The 18,809-nt window shown below is 35.5% G+C and overlaps 2 protein-coding genes across 2 annotated transcripts in view; one reads left to right on the top strand and one right to left on the bottom strand.

The window, feature by feature from the left end:
• DHX9 (DExH-box helicase 9) overlaps positions 1-2,530 on the top strand; it is a 56,626-nt gene extending 54,096 nt beyond the window's left edge. Inside the window, exon 28 of the mRNA XM_008701114.2 lies at positions 1,862-2,530. Coding sequence (XP_008699336.1) covers positions 1,862-2,228 — 367 coding nt within the window. The 3' untranslated portion in view covers positions 2,229-2,530. The remainder of the gene's footprint in view (positions 1-1,861) is intronic.
• A 1,675-nt stretch (positions 2,531-4,205) lies between these two features.
• Positions 4,206-18,809, bottom strand: part of SHCBP1L (SHC binding and spindle associated 1 like) — a 38,939-nt gene continuing 24,335 nt past the window's right edge. The window contains exons 6-10 of the mRNA XM_008701228.2: positions 14,226-14,331; positions 11,952-12,105; positions 10,587-10,837; positions 9,462-9,584; positions 4,206-8,658 (exon numbers count right to left, since the gene is read on the bottom strand). Coding sequence (XP_008699450.2) covers positions 8,407-8,658; positions 9,462-9,584; positions 10,587-10,837; positions 11,952-12,105; positions 14,226-14,331 — 886 coding nt within the window. The 3' untranslated portion in view covers positions 4,206-8,406. The remainder of the gene's footprint in view (positions 8,659-9,461; positions 9,585-10,586; positions 10,838-11,951; positions 12,106-14,225; positions 14,332-18,809) is intronic.

Here is an 18,809-nt window from a genome sequence, read left to right as displayed (position 1 = left end):
AAAAATGTTGATGGAGGGGTTAAATTGCTGTTTTTTTCAAATGAAAAGCCTCAAGGTTTATCTTAGTAGGGAAATGTAAGAATGTGAATGTCTTAAGTGTGAAATTTCTCTTAATTCTTAAAATGTCTTATTTGGTTCACTTTTTTCCACCTTTTTAATCTTTCTTTGCTCACAACTCTTTATTTAGAAATACTTGATACTTGCAGAGAAGGCAGAAGAATAGTACAGTGAACACACCCATATTGTCTTGTAACTTAAACTCACTAATTGTCAGCATTCAGTGACACTTGCTTTCATACATGTGTGTGCACACACATACCTACTTTTACTTAATCATTTGTGACTAAGTTGCAGACATTTTACATCAGTATATCTCATGCATCTTTTAAGCACACAGCTGCAGTACCATGATCCCACCCCCAAAATTTGAGTGTTTGACAACACTATCTAATATACAAACATACTAAAATTTTTCTAATTATCCAGAAATATTCTTTAATCTCCCTTTCAAGGATCACTTACTGCTTCTGGTTATAAACTGTTAATAATTTTAATATACAGAACTGCTAGAATTCATAAAGCATTGTGGGTCCCATTTTGCTATAAACGATTTACTGTTTAACATTTATTAATCATACACATAGTAGTCAATGTGTGCCAGGCACTGTGCTAAGTGCTTTTCTGACATTAACTCATTTTAATATTCGGTCTATCTATGATATAGGTAGATCTTTGTCCCCTTTAATATGAATAAGGAAACTAGCACAGAGAAGTTAAGACCCAAAGCCATACAGCTAGTGAATGGTAGGACTGGATTCAAACTAAGGCAGTAATGGCTCCTGAAACAGTGCTCTTACTTATTGTGCTGTACCTTGCTCCTCCAGTGGGTCTATTATACGGGAGAATTATTGAGGAGTCTTCAAAAAGGAAGAAATAATAAGTGTCGTAGGCAGATACAAATGTGGTGCTCATAGATATTTAGAAGAGAGATTACTCTTGGCAGGAGGGATGGCGATTAAGGCAGCTTCACGTGTCTAATCTGCTCTGTGAAGGACAGAAGTCCAGAACCTAGAAAGGATGGGATAAATACAGGAAAGAGTTTAGGATGCATGAGTATAATGGTGGCTTGAGTTACAGTAGGGAGAATTGAAATGGGGTGGAGTAGATTAGACAGGTTTGCAGAACCATCAGAAGGAATTGGTGATGGATTGAAATGGGGGGAGCGGGGCAGTGAAGGAGCGAACACGATCCCAGCTACATTTCTGACTTGGACAGCTGCTGAATTCATAGTGCTAGTCTCTGTAAGAAAAGCTGTGCAGGAAGAAAAAGCAGGTTGGGGTATGCTGAGTTGGAGTTGTTAAGTGAGACATCTTGATTGATGCGCGTTTTCATTACCCCTCATTTTCTTTGTTTGCCACACGAAACAGATGTATGTGTAAACAAATCACCACAGGCATTTTTTTAAAAAACGTGTTTCAGCGTTAATGCAGGAAGCTGCGTGGTGATAAAGATGAGCTCACACTGCCAACGCCAGGAGCATCTTTCTTGCGTATTACTGCTTTGTAGAATGCCGCATGGCTGGCGCTCGGTGAAAGCCAGCCAGCCATCTTAAGGTGTAAGGACATACTGCCAAAGTGTAAGATCTTTGAGAATGAACCAGAAAGAACTTGAAAAACAGATGGTTACAGTTGATGCATTCTTCTCTATTATGGAGTAACATTTATTTCATTTCAGTTTATATTTGTGTACTTGGCTTCATTCCCTTTATGTATTAACTTTTCAAATATGACTTTATATTTTATGACTAGCTGAGAAGTATTAAGAATGCTTTGCTAAAGTGGTGATTTTGTACTTTTCCTAGGTATGGAGATGGTCCACGTCCTCCCAAGATGGCTCGATATGACAATGGAGGTGGATATAGACGGGGAGGTTCTAGTTATGGTGGTGGAGGCTACGGCAGCGGAGGTTATGGAGGTGCCGGAGGCTATGCTGGTAGTGGAGGCTATGGTAGCAGCGGCTACGCTGGTGGCTCCAACTCCTATCGCGGAGGCTATGGCGGAGGCTACAGAGGAGGTGTCAGTGGTGGCTACAGAGGTGGCTCGGGAGGAGACTATAGAGGGTCTAGTGGAGGAGGCTACAGAGGAACTGGGGGATTCCAGCGAGGGGTTGTCCGAGGGGGCTATGGGAGTGGTTACTTTGGACAAGGAAGAGGAGGTGGTGGCTATTAAGACTTGTTATGTCAGTGCCTATGCATAGACAGTTTAAAAAAAATGCATGCTACCTGTTTTCCCAAGTTGTTTATTTGATGCCAGTAAGTAAACCCATTTTCCACCCATTTTGTGGTTGATTATAGTTTAAGGAAACCAAGCATATAGATACATTAGTGGTTTTGTTTATATTATGTAAAATACACTGATTCTGAAACTACCAGTTTGTATTTTTTCTTTAAGGAGTAAAGATTTGCCTTTAAAATTAACTTGATATTTTCTTGGCTTTAGTTTAATACAATAGAAAATAAAGTATTACACCAAATACTGGCCATGTAGTTCATTGTTGATGTTACACGTTAGAATAATTTTGCAATGCCAGTCACATCTATTTTAAGCATCACAGGAAAAATTGTACTTTCTGTTTTCCAAAGTATACCAAGTGATACTGCTACTTGTAGTATTTAGAATAAATACCCTTGAAATAGAATTGTTCTTCCAGTAAATACTGGCCAGCGCACAGTTTCGCATGGACCTCTGCCCCTGAATAAAACTTTTGACCTAGGGCTGAACATTTTGACTTTTTTCCCAAGCTTTGTCTTTGAAAAATCTAAGACCCAGGTCAGCATTCTCTTTTCTAAGTTAGTTTGCAGTGTAAAAATTAACTTTAATCAGAATTAAAAATTAACTCACAAAATTCTTGAATTAAGGTTATATTTAGTCAAAGAATGAAGGTAAGGGAAGCTTCACCAGTGCATCAAGTTTATTTTAGTAGAGATGTTTATACATTTATAACATTTTATGGCTTTTAATGAATGTTCATGTTTCTCATTTGAGATACAGTACAGTAGAGATTACAAAGGCTTTGGATTAAATAGAAGTGGACTCCTATCGTACAGCTGCCCTAGGACGCATGAATTATCTTGGGCAAGTTGTATTTTGCGTTAGTATCCTTTTCAAAATCTTCTCATTCTACATAGGTCCTTTAGGTAACCTGCTGTTGACAGCTGATGACTCCTATCTATTTACGGAGTCTCAGATCTGTATTTTCAACTGAGATTTCCTTTCGGAGCATCAGATCATATTAACAGGTGCTTACTGGACATCTGTTGCTGTTCAGCTATCCCACAGAAATAAAGAACTAAGCACTTTCCAGACTGAAAACCACCTAATTCAACCTGTGCCCTATCCTATACTCTATTCTCTGTTCAAGTATGTGTGGCTTTTTGGTTTGGTTTGGTTTGGTTTTGTTTTTAAATCACGGAAGTTTCAGCTGCTTGATTGCCAAAGTCTTAATAAATTACCACGTGTAGTTAGTTCTACTCCCAAAACACCTTCCAGTTGTGCTTTTGTAAACCAACTACCTGCTGTATTCAGGCTGTCATTAACTTGGATGTACAGTGATGCAGCAACCTCTCAACTGATCATTCCTTCTGGAAGTACTACTGTCTACAATCCGTTCCCCATACTACAGCCAGAGTAAACATTCCCATTCAAATCTAGTAACGCCGCCACCACCTGCTCCCAGCCTGAACCAGTGATTCCTACTCTAGCCTCAGTCCTCCTTAACCAACCATACTGAACTTCTAGCCTTATCACTGTTAATACCATGTTTCCTCTTGCCTTTTGCACATGTGAAAACTTGTACCATATAAAGTATAAATTCAATAATGCCTTGCTTAACTGGTACTCATTTCTCCAATAACTTCAACTAGAAGTGGGAAATCAAAAGATGACCAAAATGGCTGAGAGAGATGCCAAATTACATTCTCTAAAGCTTGAAGAACGACTTAGGGATAGTTCTAATAATCTTTTAGTCTTTAGCTAAAAACCTAAGGAAATGTCTATGTGGAGTTCTAGAACTCTTTCCGTGGCTGCCTGCTCTCTGTGTCCCCACAAGTCGTAGCTACCCTCCCTAAACTGGCTTCTGTTTTTTCAGCTCCGTAAGACTGCTTGTGCTCTGCTTGGTTCGTTCTTCCTCTGCCGTGATCTATCAGAGTGCCTCCACACAGAAGGGAAGGGTGATCATAGGGCTCATCTCATTTGTTTCCCTTAATTTGGTGACCACAGTTCTGCATTGTCTGTCTGATGCCTGAAAGCAGTTGATTCAGATATATATATACGCGCATATGTAGAGGTATATATAATATTGTATGTGGAAATAGTTTTTAAAAAATAGATCATTTGGTTTTCTAGTTGTTCACATGGGAATGGGGAGGATAATCAACTATCAGACTGTCATTGCTCTAAGTGGAAGTCAACTTAAGTCGATTTTAATTGTCAGTCCATTATAACATCATATCCAGAAATCATTCCTTCGAAAAAAATGATCAGATTTACGGAGCAGAAGGCCACATGGTGTATTTTGTGGCCTATTAATACCTGGAGATTTCAGCCAATGTGCTGTGTTTCCTTTCTCAAGCATCCTTCTACAGTCTGTGTAGAACAAAGAGAATATTCAGTTTAAGGGATGTTGCAGCAGGTGTAGATGACTGGAAAGTCTTTCCAAAAGGAGAGCCGATTGCACCACTCTCATTCAGGAGATGAAAGGAGCTGGACACAGTATGGGGAAGAGAATTTGGAAAGAAAGAATATGTAGGCCACCATACACATAACATTAGGGTTTGGATAATGAGAGTTGGCAGTGACAAAATTGGGTCTGCCCTTCTAGAAATTTAGGCAGGGATGAGAATGGACCTGTTTTGTCTGTGATGGCATTTTCACTGTACTGAGAAGTTTGAAGCTTTCTTTCAGGCTAGGGGTGATGTAGAAGGGATTTGGAAGTTTCCTTTGGGCCCAGAGAGAGGCCAAAAAGTTAACTGGGGGAATACGTGGATGTGCCATTTCCAGGAAGTTGTGCTGAAGAGCTGTCCGTGTCGGGAGACTCTGTTGGCACTGTGCTCTTCAGCAACAGCTGCAGTTTGATGGGATCTCCCGTGCTGTGGAGCTGCACATAAACCCCTTGGGACATCACCTATGCCAAAGGAACAGAGGAGAATACGAACAGTGTGTCAGCTTAGGGTCAGCACAGACACTAGAAAGAGCTTCAACTGCGGCAAAGCCCATATTTGAAAGCCCATTTCCCTGCCTCTGATTCTAGAAGCAGAATTGGGACTGTAGGACAATAAAGGACACTAGAAATGCAGTTTTGAATTGCACTGAAACTGACTTACGGCTTATGGTTTTGACTGGAAATAAGGTTCCTGAATTCCGTTGGATTTACCCGAAAGATAGATTTGGCCAGAAGACAGGAAAGTTATTTAAAGTGTATTTGTGCACCTTTGATATTTGTGGACTGTCCTATTAGATGTAGTGTAAAAGGTTTCTGACTCGAGAAAATTTACTATTGAATCTTTCAGAGCTAACTGAGGTCAGTGATAATTTAGCTTGTAGGAAGGAATCTACTTCCTGGGAACTAATTAGGGTGGCAAACTGTAACAAGTTGATCACCCTAGGATTAATCTTAATGGGAAATCATTCAGGAATTTCTTAACTTTGAAATTGCATATTTCCTTCAAACCTAGAAATAAATTTATAGAGGCAATAAAGGATATTGTCTACATAATCCAGTGTTTAACACTTCTGACTTTGATAAACCTGTATTTTCCATGTTAACCTATAAATATGTAAAATAATTATATTTAGTAATTATTTGTAACATTTTAGTAATTATTCAAATGACTGAAAATTTATAGTGTTTTTAAAATAATAGGAAATACAATAAGATATGGTTAACCTTCTGATCTAAATAAAACTAAATTTTTTTGGCATTAGTAATACTTTTGAGCATTTTCAAAAAAACCTAGTATTTCTAATGATACCTGTCAGTGGCTTCAGAATTTTATTGGTAAGTAAAAGAAATGTGCATCTTATGCAGCCGCAAAATCTGAAATCACCCAAAAATTTGTATTGTCATAATGTTTAGTATTAAAATACTGAGTTATAAGGTTGCCTGAGTGTTCTACAGGACATATTATTTTGTTTAAAGACAACTGTTTGAGGCTTCAGTTGAACAATAATATGTGAAAGGAAATTTAAATGTTACCCAAATCAGTGGTGGTAAGCTTCTGTGGGCTGAGAGGCTCCTTTGAGAATATGGTGAAAGCTGTGGGCTGTCCACCAAAAGGCAGGTACACAATTTTTTTTACTTAAAATTTCAGTAGTTCACAGACTCTTGAAACCGGTCTATATATATTTCAGCTTAAGAACACCTGATTTGGTTCAATCACTGAAAGTATATATAGTTTTCTCATTTTTCACTTTAGTACTTTAGAAAAATTAGACCCCTGTCCTCAAATGCAAATCTTTCTGGTTGCAACTGTTCAGTCTAGAAGATAACACGTATGCACTTTGGGACAGGTGTCTCAGAATGGCAGCTTGCTCCTATAATCAGAACTTTTCTGTGCCGTCCTGCCAGAGGAATGTCTTCTCAGTCACCTGCCACTTTCACTGCTTCTACGTCATAAACTGGCGGCAGGCTCTAGCATTGTGGGTCCCATTCTGCTCTTCAGCTGAGGCTCTACCCTAGCTGCTGCTGGCAAGGTAATGGAACAAAGGAAGCAGAAAGGGATTCAAAATTCATCTTCCGAAAAAGCAAAAAGGGATTCAAATTCATCCCTTTTCATTCCACATCGCAGGCTACGCTTCTAATCTTGATTTGTCCAGTCTATACCTTCAGAAGTCTAACATTTTCATCCCCAGCAACTGTGATGAAAAGTCCTTAAAAGTCACGGATTGTAAATCTTATTTCCATTTTTAGCATAGGCAGAGAGCCATTAGTATCATTCTTTAACAGTTATTACTTGGAATGCACATACAGCGTGGGATATAATGTTCCTAAGACCCAGTACCTATATTAAGAAATTTACAGTCATGTAAGAAAGCCAGATATGTGCACAAAATGGAAGGGAAGAGCAGAAATATGGAACCTTCCCTCATTTAGGTTCTAAATTTAAATGTATACAGCTATGCATTGGGTGGGTAGTCCTGGTGGAGAACCTTATGGTAGGACTAGCTTCAGTTGCAGTTAGGTGGAGCCATGTAATTAGATTCTAGTGGGAGGGAGGCAGGAAAGTTGGAATGTGTGTAACTTTGTAGAAAGGTCCTACCCCTTCTGTTGCATGGCTGGAATTTAAACAATGGCTTGAGCTATTACTCAATTGCTATCTTTGCCCATGCAGTGATTTTGAATGGAAACCATACAACGGTAAGACAAGATAGAAGACATTTGAATTTTTAAAAGATTTTACTAGTATTTATTAGAGCATGAGCAGAGGGAGGGGCAGAGGGAGAGGCAGCCTGCTGAGCAAGGGGCTTGATGCAGGGCTCTCTCCCAGGACCCCAGGATCATGACCTGAGCCAGAGGCAGACGCTTAACCGACTTAACCACCCAGTCGCCCCCAGATACTTGAATTTCTGACCTGGAACACCTACTTACCAACCCTACACTAAGTACCAACATGCAACATCTGTTAACCCTATACTGCTTACCTCTGGACTTTTTGAGTTATGGGGAAGAAATACATTTCTTTTTTAAAGATTTTATTTGAGAGTGAGTGGGAAAGAGAAGGAGCAGGGGGAGAGGGAGAAGCAGACTCTGCTGAGCAGGGAGCCCAGGGTGGAGCTGGATCCCAGGATTCTGGGATCATGACCTGAGTCGAAGGCAGACACTTAACCACCTGAGCCACCCAGCACCCCTATTTCTATATTCGTTACCTCTCTTATTTTGGATTTCTTTGCTGCAGTTGAACCTAATTCTATATAATATAATGATTGCTATAGTGGTGTCTTACCTTATGCCAGTTCCTAGCACAGATAAATGGGAATGAATGAGGAATTGCCTATAAATGAATTTTTTTTCTATTATCTACATAGAATACCTAATGCTTCTTATTGGACTATGAATATCAAAAACAATGTTTAAAACCACATTTGTTTTGCGATTAAATAGTGATGATGGTGGTACCTATATACTAAAAATAGACTAAATACTGTTATATACCTTTAAAGGGTGAATTTTATTGATGTGTGCATTATGTCTCAAAACTGTTAAAATGAATCATACAGTAAAATCATTAGAATGTTTAATTATTTTTTAATTGGTTTTGAATTTAATTAAAACTACCATTTCTGTGGGATATGAGAATTATTTACTAAACAAATCTCTGAAATATAAAACATTAACATAAATCCAGATGCTTTAACTTGTGACTATTCTGATATCTCCCTTCAAGTTTGCTTCTATTTTATTGTTGTTCATCTCCAGGTTCAGATTCTGCATTACCCTGGAGAGCATACTGTCATCTTTTTTATCCCCTGAAGCTGCCCCTTTGTTGAGGGCTGCTTCTGCTACAATAAAAAATTGTTCAGTTGGTTGAAGAATGCTTACACCATAGCCATTGTTGTTGTAAATATGATTATTAGTCATCTTCAGTTTTGGTGCTGGAAGAACCTGTTAAAATATTCAAGGAAATTAGTTTTTCAATAATTTCTATAAAAATAAAATATGAACTCTAGAATTTATTCTTAGGTTTACATGTTTCTTTAGAACAACTGAATCTGTTTTGAGCAAGTGATATTTTCCTCACACTGATTACTGTAACAACCAAGGAAATCTCTAGTGTTGAAATATTAAATGAAGTTTTCAATTTATTTTATACAACAATATCTCATGAAGTTTTTAATATAACATAAATATGAAAATAATTTCAGATATTGAAAATAATAAATTTTGAAATAATATAAAAGTAATTTCAAATTATTATATGTAACCTAGAATTCTAGAGAAAAACTTCATTAACTACATAAGTCTAGAGAGGGACCTGGAAAGGTAGAGCTAATAGAATTAAAAAGGAATGGGAAGGCATTTCACTTACAAATTATTGCTATTTTAATTGGCTAGCTTAAAATATTTTACAAACTTTGAAGGTAAGACAAATATTTCTTAATATATTTGTTAATTTTTTATTTGCTTTACTTTCCAAAACGTACTACAGATCTGCCCAATGAAAAATCTAAAACATTTTTATAAAAGCAAAACTATCCACTTTATCAAAGTTATCTAAGAATTTAAGTTGAATCTATTAGAGACAACTTGTTTTATATCAGCCATCATTTAAACCATATTTTAATTATCTCTACTATTCTTTTCCAAATAAATAACATTTAGACTAAACTTTGTCTATAAGTAATATTTTAGTATTTTTATGATATTTATAATTCTTATAACAACTATATTAAGAAATATGAGAATACCTTCATATTAACTCCACCTAAGGTGCTTTTTGAATTGTCACTGGTTCTGAGGTTATTACAGTGATGAATTTCATTCCTTTCTAAAATGGCTATGCTCCCAGGATACAGTTCAACACCAGCACCCTGTAAATTAAAAGCAAATAAAACAATCTCAAAACACACATGCACCTCTCCAAAATTTTCTTTAGATTAAAAAACTGTAATTCTTTTTTTAGCACTCTCAACACACTAAGTTACACAAAAATATGATAATTCGTGTAATGATTTATTGTAGAGAGAATGTTTAAAAACTTTGAAAACTAGTATTATCTGTGTTAGAAGATGATTGGGCCTTGGGGCGCCTGGGTGGCACAGCGGTTAAGCATCTGCCTTCGGCTCAGGGCGTGATCCCGGCGTTATGGGATCGAGCCCCACATCAGGCTCTTCCGCTATGAGCCTGCTTCTTCCTCTCCCACTCCCCCTGCTTGTGTTCCCTCTCTCTCTGGCTGTCTCTCTCTCTCTGTCAAATAAATAAATAAAATCTTAAAAAAAAAAAAAAAAAAGAAGATGATTGGGCCTAGAAGGAGAGTTGAAGTCACAGAGTCTCATTGAGTCACATTGCTCTCCCACCCAAATGAAATCTCTAGAAGGGAGCCAAAAATCTATTTAAACAATTCTTTCCATAGTTATAAAAATTTATTTATATATATTCTAAATCCCTCAGTGCTGCTAATGTCTACTTCCTCAGTTTAGTGGAAATTAAGTCATTCTATTTTTAAAATCTCCTTTATTTAATCTTTCTTTTCATTCCATTTTCCAGTATTTTAATGCTCTTTGTGATTGTTATCTGAAGACTCAAACTCATTTCTTTTTAAGTAAACGTTAACTGACTCATGATCTCTTTTGTAGCCACCAATTCCTAGATTAAAAAAAAATCACATTAAAAGCCTGTAATTCTTTACTTTGGACTTAACTTAGTTCATTTTTCCTACGTGTGCTATGACGCTCTGTACTTGTCCTCATTTTATCAGTTTCTAAGCTTGATTATAACTCAATTCAAAGATGAATTAATTGTTATTCTTTGCACATTAAGATCACTCAGGGTTATCTATTGTCATATAAAGCTGTTTCTATAAAATGAAATACCTGGGCACCAGTTATTTCACTGTCTGTAATTGTCAAAGCAGCCCCTGTAAGAACACACACTCCTGTTCCTTCACATTTTAATATACAGTTTTCTAGAGTCATGTGACCAGACTCCACCACCACAATACCATCAACTGTCCCTTGTTGTATCAAAGATAGATGCATTAGCTTCACATTATCAGCTTTAGACACCACGAAACTGTCATGAGAAGGTTCAGAAGTAATCATAATTTCCTCTCTCTTTCCAACTCCTAATTCATAGAGACAAGAATGTAATTAAATCAGTAATCACAAAGTTTAAAGTCCTTTAGTCATTCAATAATACTGTTTTTATATTTTTAATAAGTAATATATGTAATTAGATACTTAACTATAATGTAATCTTTTGTCCATATTTTGATGCCATGATGGGAGAATCTTGGTTTATGGTCATTATAAATGTACCTATGAATTTATTCAACATACTCATTCCATAATATATTTTCCTAAATTTCCTATTACATAATCAGCAGTCATTTACAAAATGTCTAAGGTATAAAAACTATCTTATCATAACCTGGTTTCAAAACCATAATAAATTACCATAACTAAAAAAGACTGTCAGAGACTTGTTAATTAGGTTATAAGATTAATACATCCACAATTTTGATCTGGTCAAAGCAATCATCTAAATTTAACATCAATCCAAAAATGAGGGGTTGTATCTTCAAGAATGCTAAAAAATTTGAAAATGACAAATACATTCCTAATTACCTATGCAGTTCAGCAAAATACTACTGGTTACAGTCATCAAGATCTAGTGAATTTTTGCTCAATTTTTGAATTGATAGGCAAAGCCTAAGTCACCTGGTTCTTTTCTTTTGGCCAGACAGTGGGAATATCCTTCAATGTCAAAGGGCAGATTTAAAATTACTGAATAGGTTGAGAATCTGAAAGAAATTTAGTAAACTCTTCTATTTTAGCAAGTTTGCATGTGAATTAACCTGAGAAAATGCTGAATATATTTTAATATAGCCTTACATTTGGGTCTTCCTACTAAAGTGATAAGAAATGCAATAGAGGTAGAAAAAGTTTGGGTAAAAACATTACAAACAGGTTTTTTGGTGTTTTTATTGTTTTGATCTTTTTAGAATCTGCTTGTAGTGCTACATTATCATGGGGAAGAAGTGGTCTCATTGATTTGCTTTGGTATGTTATGTCCAAATGAGGTCACCTGTACAGATAATATACTCATGAACAGGTGAGTCTTAATTGTATAAGGCACATAAGGGATTTTTGTGTTAGGTAAATCATGTTTATAATATAATAATACCATTTTTCCAGTATACGTTGCTATAAAAAGATTGCAAAGGATGCCCTGCTAACCCTTTATAATGATGTCATCAGTCAATAAAGCAAGATTTACAGCTTGATATTCTCCTGGAAAAATAACTACTGTATCTCCACTATAACAACTATCCAAAGCCAAATCCAAATCGTCATGCTGTTGGAGAAGTGTGTCTGAAGATAAGTCCTTTACCTGAAAAGAATAAATAAAACAGTACACTTTTAACAATGAAATAAACTGAAATAGGTCATTTTAATCAGTTAGCTTATAAGTAAGATGTGCTTTTCTCAAAGACTTACCTTGTATATTACACTGTAATATGCTGTAAATACTATGTCTTTATGTTCATTAAATGTTCCAAATATCAGCACATCAACTAAGGGAATGCTGAAATGGGATTTTCTTTGCAATCGCTAACAATTTTACAGCTATGAAAGACTGTGTGCCAGAAGACAGAATTTGAACTTAGCATATTATCTCTCAAGCCTCACAACAGCTCTTTGAGGGGAAGTAATGTTATCCCTTATCAGGTGAAGGACATTGAAACTCGGTGAGATGAAATGATTTGCTCAAGGATGCAGAGTTGGTGAGTGGTTAAGCTTTAGATCCAGGGTTTTATGACACCAGATCTCTTTCCAGTCTAATACTTTATTTTAATTCAAACTAATCCTATAATTTTAGTAAATCAATAAAACTTTATATATTAAATATTCTTGAACTAAAAATAAAAGATACCAGGAATCTGCACAGAGAGTAGGAAAGGGAAGAGAACTTCACTATTAGTACCATCAAGAGTGGGGAGCTTTCAAAATAAAATTTGAAAACTAAAAATATATTCTGAAAAAAATGCTTACTATTTTATTGCAATAGAAATGGCATTGTCATTCATGTCTTTTTTCTTGTAAAACTGGTTATAAAAATGTAAAAAATGATAAAGTGAAATTTTAACCTTAATAAAATGTATTTATATAGAGATTTCCTTTTAGTCTTTTTCCATGCATATATTCATTATCCATAATGCCAATGTATCATACCATACATATACGTGGCTTTGAATCCTGACTTTTTTTTTTTTAAGATTATTTATTTTAGAGCTAGAGCATGAGTGGGAGGGGCAGAAAGTGAGGGAGAGAGAACCTCAAGCAGACTCCAGGCTGAACAACCCTGAGATCATGACCTGAGCCGAAACCAAGAGTCAGATGCTTAACCGACTGTACCACCCAGGCACCCCTGAATCCTGACTTGTCATTACATCATATTTTACCATGTCTTTAAATATTTTTTCAAAGCCTAATTTTTTAAAATATTTTTTTATGTTAGTCACCATACAGTACCTCCCTAGTTTTTGGTGTAAAGTTCCACGATTCATTATTTGCATATAACACTCAGTGCACCATGCAATACGTGCCCCCCTTAATACCCATCACCAGCCTATCCCATTCCCCCATCCCCCTCCTCTCTGAAGCCCTCAGTTTGTTTCCCAGAGTCCATAGTCTCTCATGGTTCATTCCCCCTTCTGTTTACCCCCCTTTCTTCTTCCCTTTCTTCTCCTACCGATCTTCCTACTTCTTATGTTCCATAAATGAGTGAAACCATATGATAATTGTCTTTCTCTGTCAAAGCCTAATTTTTAATGATTACATAATAACGCATCATATATATACAAGGAATTGGCAATAAGATTAATGGCTGATTTCTTAACAGAACCCATGGAAGTCAGAAAACAGTGGGATAACATATTTAAGGGGGGTGGGTACTGTCAACCAAAATTCTATAGCTAGCAAAACTATCCTTCAATAACTTCTCAAACATATGAAGCAGCAAGACTGTGGATCTGGTTTAAAATGGTGTCTCCGGGGTGCCTGGGTGGCACAGCGGTTAAGCGTCTGCCTTCGGCTCAGGGTGTGATCCCAGTGTTATGGAATCGAGCCCCACATCAGGCTCCTCTGCTGTGAGCCTGCTTCTTCCTCTCCCACTCCCCCTGCTTGTGTTCCCTCTCTCGCTGGCTATCTCTGTCGAATAAATAAATAAAATCTCTAAAAAAATAAATAAAATGGTGTCTCCCTCAAATGCAGTCTTTCTCATATTTGTCTCCTGTTGTTCCCATAGCTACTGTTAGCATAGTGCATAGCAATAAAGTTTGTACTCAGTAAATAGTTGCTGACATTTATTTATTTATATGCTAATCACTGAAGTGAATGTAATGGGAGAAATACGGCATTAATGTCAGACAAGAACTCTACCCTCAAAGAGCTTCTTTTCTAATTACACAGAACTTAAATGAACAAATAGGGATAAAGTGTATTTCTTACCATGTCAGTAGTCATCACTTTTGCCACAATATGTGTTATAGTCTTTCCAAAATCTCTTTTTCCCTTCCTGCGCCTCAGTATTCTTGGAAAGAAAGGTCCATGAACTCTAGGGTTGAAAACATTTGTTACAATTATATTGATGTGAAAAAGACTCAAGTTATACTTACTTAGAAAATAAAACTTATCAAAGGATCTTTGAGAAGTAGGTTTCACTAATTTTAAGCTCTTTGAGAGCAATGAGCAACTTGAGAGCAATGGAATGTTTAAAATCTTTTAGATAACTGAGTGTTTACTTGAACTCTAAAATCTTTTCATTTTCATGGTTTGTACCTGGAAATCTGTATGTAACCCACTACAGTCATACCTGTCACCTCAGCTCTTCAATACAGCAGAAAATTTTCCTGATTGTACTTTCATAGTCTACTGAATTGTGGACTCACAACAAAGCAAAGGTGTAGTTATGTCTCTGATACTGAGGCATAAAAGTGTTTAGGGAAATGCCCAATTTTAGATGTGTTCAACTAACAGAGTGTTTTGTTTCAAAGGATACGGTTTCCATAGATACATTGGCTGTGGCCTCCCAACAGAACAATTCTAGCTTCTGAGTTGTATTTTTTTTAATTATTATTATTGTTTGCTCTTCAGCACTTCTAATTAATTGCACTTTCTCTTCTTTTTGATCTTCTTTACATTTCCTGTTTCCTATCTCTTAATCATGTATCATCAAAAGAAAGTTTGAGTATAATTTTTATCATTACTATCAGCTGAAGGGGACACTCCTTTATCAACAGATGTAGCTTTACTAATAATCTCCTTAAGTGTCATATTTTGGGTTCTCTGCAGCACTTTATTGCTTGATACTAATGGGATGCAGCTTTAGTACCAATATTTTTCAGCTTCAAAGGTTTCGCTCAACATTTCAAAAGTAAACCCATTCAGCATTTTTATACCTATTTAAGCAAGTGATTATGATCTTGAGAAAGAGAACTACTCACACATTTCTTCACCATATACCTGATCACTAGCTGCTCAAAGAGTACAGCATCCTACGTTCAGGAAATACAGTAGTTTATCATGCAATCCTAGTTTTAAAATCAAAAGTATATATCAGTGGTTTTTTTTAAATCAAATTTATTAAGGTATAATTTACATAAGAGACACTCATTTTAAGTAAACCATTCCATGAAGTTTCACAAATGTGTATACCCACTTTACTCAATCACAATAATCAAGATATAGAACATTCCCATCACACCGATAGGTTCCTTCATGCATCTTTGCAGTCAATCCTCCACACCTATTCCCAGGCAACCACTGATCTACTTTCTGTCATAGATTTCCCTTTCTTGGATTTTTTTTAAATGAAATTTTAAAGTGAAATAATACATGAGGTACTCTTTTGTGTCTAGCTTTTTTTTTTTTTCATTCAGTCTGTTTTGAGATCCATCATGTTATTTTGTGTATCAGCATTTTATCTTGCTGAGCAGCATTTCATTATTGGATTTTCTATATACAAAATCATGTCATCTGCAAATAGAGATAATTTTATTACTTCTTCCTTTCCAATCTGGATGGCTTTTTTCTTGCCTATTGCTCTAGCCGGAACCTCTAGTACAATTTGACTGGAAGTGGTAAGAGTGGACATCCTTATCTTCTTCCTGATCTTAGTGGGGAAACATCTTCACCTTTAAGGAGAATTTAGTTAAAGGTTTTTCATAGATGGCCTTATATAGGCTGAGAAATATCCCTTCTATGCTAAGATTTTTGAAAATTTTTATCATGAAAGCATTGAATTTTCTCAAATTCTTGTCTATTGAGGTGTGGCTTTTGTTTTTTATTTATTAATATGATGTATTATATTGATTCATTTTCATGTGTTAAATCAACCTTAAAACCCTGGGATAAATCCCACTTAGTCATAGTGTCTGATTCTTTTAATATGTTGGTATACTCAGTTTGTTAGCATATTATTGAGGATATTTGTATCTATATTCATAAAGGATATTATTCTGTAGTTTTCTTGTGATGTTTTTGTAGTTTTGGTATCAGGGTAACAATAGTGGCCTCACTGAATGAGTTGGGTAAGTGTTCCCTTCTATTTTTTTGAAGTTTGTAAAGAATTGGTGTTAATCCTTCAAATATTTGGTAGAATTCATCAGTGAAGACATCTGGTCTTTGGCTTTTCTTTGTGGGTAGTTTTTAATTTGCTAATTTAATCTCCTTACTTGCTATAGGTCCACTCAGGTTTTCTGTTTTGGCTTGAGTCAGTTTGGGTAGATTTTATCTTTTCAGGAATGTGTCCACTTGATCTGGTGATCTGATTTTCTGGCATATAATTGTTTGGAGTATTCCTTAGTAATCCTTTTTTATTTATGTGCAGGTCTTTATGTGGATATAAGTTTTCAACTTAGTTGGGTAAATACCAACTAGGAGCACTACTGCTGGTTCATATGCTTAGACCACATTAAGCTTTTAAGAAACTGCCAAAATATCTTCCAAAGAAGCTGTGCTGTTTTGCATTCCAACCAACAATAAATGAGAGTTCTTGTTCCTCAACCATGCCAGCAATTGGTATTGTCAGGATTTTTTTGTTTGTTTCTGTTTTTGCTTTTGTTTTTGTTTTTTTTTTTTTTTGGATTTTAACCATTCTAATAGGTAAGTAATGGTATGTCATTATGTCATTCTTTTAATTTGCAATTCCCTAACTGTAATGATGTTGAGCATCTTTTTATAGACTTGGTTTTTTTTGTACCATCTGTATATTTTCTCTGGTGAAGTGTTTGTTCAGAATGTTTGTCCATTTTAATTGGGCTGTTTGTTACTTGGGATGAATTTTAAGAGATCTTTGTATATCTTAGATATAAGCCTTTTATCAGATATGTATTTTACAAATATTTTCTTCAAAGTTTTGGCTGGTCTTTAATTCTCTTAACAGCATCTTTCACAGAGCATAAGTTTTTACTTTTAATAAAGTCCAATTTCTCAATGTTTTTCTCTCACAGATCATACTATCAGTGTTTTATCTAAAAAATTCATTGCCAACCCAGGTTTTCTCATATGATTTATTCTAGAAGTCTTACAGTTCTATTTTACATTTAGGTCATTGGATCACTTTGAGTTAATTTTTGTGAAGTCGTAAGGTCTGTGTTTATGTTCATCTTTTTGCAATGGATATTCAATTACTCTATAGCACCATTTGGTAAAAATAATATTTTTTTCTCCATTGAATTTTCTTTGCTCCTTTGTCAAAGTTCAGTCCACTATATTTGTATGGATCTATTTCTGTACTCTTCTGTTCCACGGTCTATGTGTCTATTCACCAATACCATACTTTCTTGATTACTGTAGTTTTATAATAAGACTTAAAATTGGGTTAATATGAGTACTCTCACTTTATTCTTCTTCAGTACTGTGTAAGCTGTTGTAGGCTTTTTGCCTTTCCATATGAATTTTAGAAATAGTCAATACCTACAAAATAGCTTGCAAAATATTTTCACTAGGATTGCATAGAATCTACACATCAAGTTAGGAGGAACTGACATCTTAACAATATTGACAGATAATAGGTCTCCATTTATTTACATTGTCTCTGTCGTCATAGTTTTGTAGTTTTCCACATATAAATCCTATGCATATTTTGTTAGATTTATACCTAAATATTTGATTTTTTGGGCTCTATTATAAATGATATTTTTAAAATTTCAAATTGTTACTGGTATATAAGAAAGCAAGTGATTTTGGATATTAACCTTGCTATACTCATTTATTAGTTCCAGGGTTTTGTTGTTGTTGTTGATGATGAGGAGGAGGATAATGATGATAATGATGATTCTCTGAGATTTTCTATGTAGACAATTATGTCAGCTGCAAAGAGTTTTATTTCTTCCTTCCCAATCTGTATATCTTTTATTTCCATTTCTTATCCTATTGCACTATCTAGGACATCCAGCATGATATTAAATAGAAGTGATGAGAGAAAATATCCTTGCCTTATTCCTTATATTAGGGGGAAAGCATCCAATTTCTCACCATTGGGTATTACGTTAGCTGTAGGTTTTTTGTAGATGTTCTTCTTCAATTTGAGGAATTCTCCTCTATCCCTTATTATTGCTTGATCTATCAATCATTGAAAAAGGGATGCTGAAGTCTCCCAACTATAATAGTGGATTTTTCTATTTGTCCTTGCATTTCTATCAGTTTTTGCATCACATATTTTGATATTCTGTTGGGTGCATACACATTAAAGATTGCTTTGTCTTCTTGGAGAACTGAACCCTCTATCATTATGCAATGCCCCTGTTTATTCCTGATAATTTAACTGGTTCTTCCCAAAGCCTGCTTTGTCTGAAATTAATATAGCTAATCCAACTTTTTAATGGTTGTGTTAGCATGTAGTATCTTTCTCTGACTCTTTCCTTTTAACATTTCTAAGCCTTTATATTTAAGGTTGATTTCTTATACATAACATACAGTTGGATCTTGTCTTTTATCTACTTTGACGATCTCTATCTTTTGATTTATATATTTAGACCATTTGCATTTAAAGTGATTACTGATGTCGGGACACCTCCCTCTCTGTTTTTA

Source organism: Ursus maritimus, unplaced genomic scaffold (assembly GCF_017311325.1).
Source record: "Ursus maritimus isolate PB19 unplaced genomic scaffold, ASM1731132v1 scaffold_2, whole genome shotgun sequence".
NCBI lineage: Eukaryota > Metazoa > Chordata > Mammalia > Carnivora > Ursidae > Ursus > Ursus maritimus.
The sequence above is the reverse complement of the archived record's forward strand: the minus strand, read 5'-3'. Positions and strand labels throughout refer to the sequence as shown.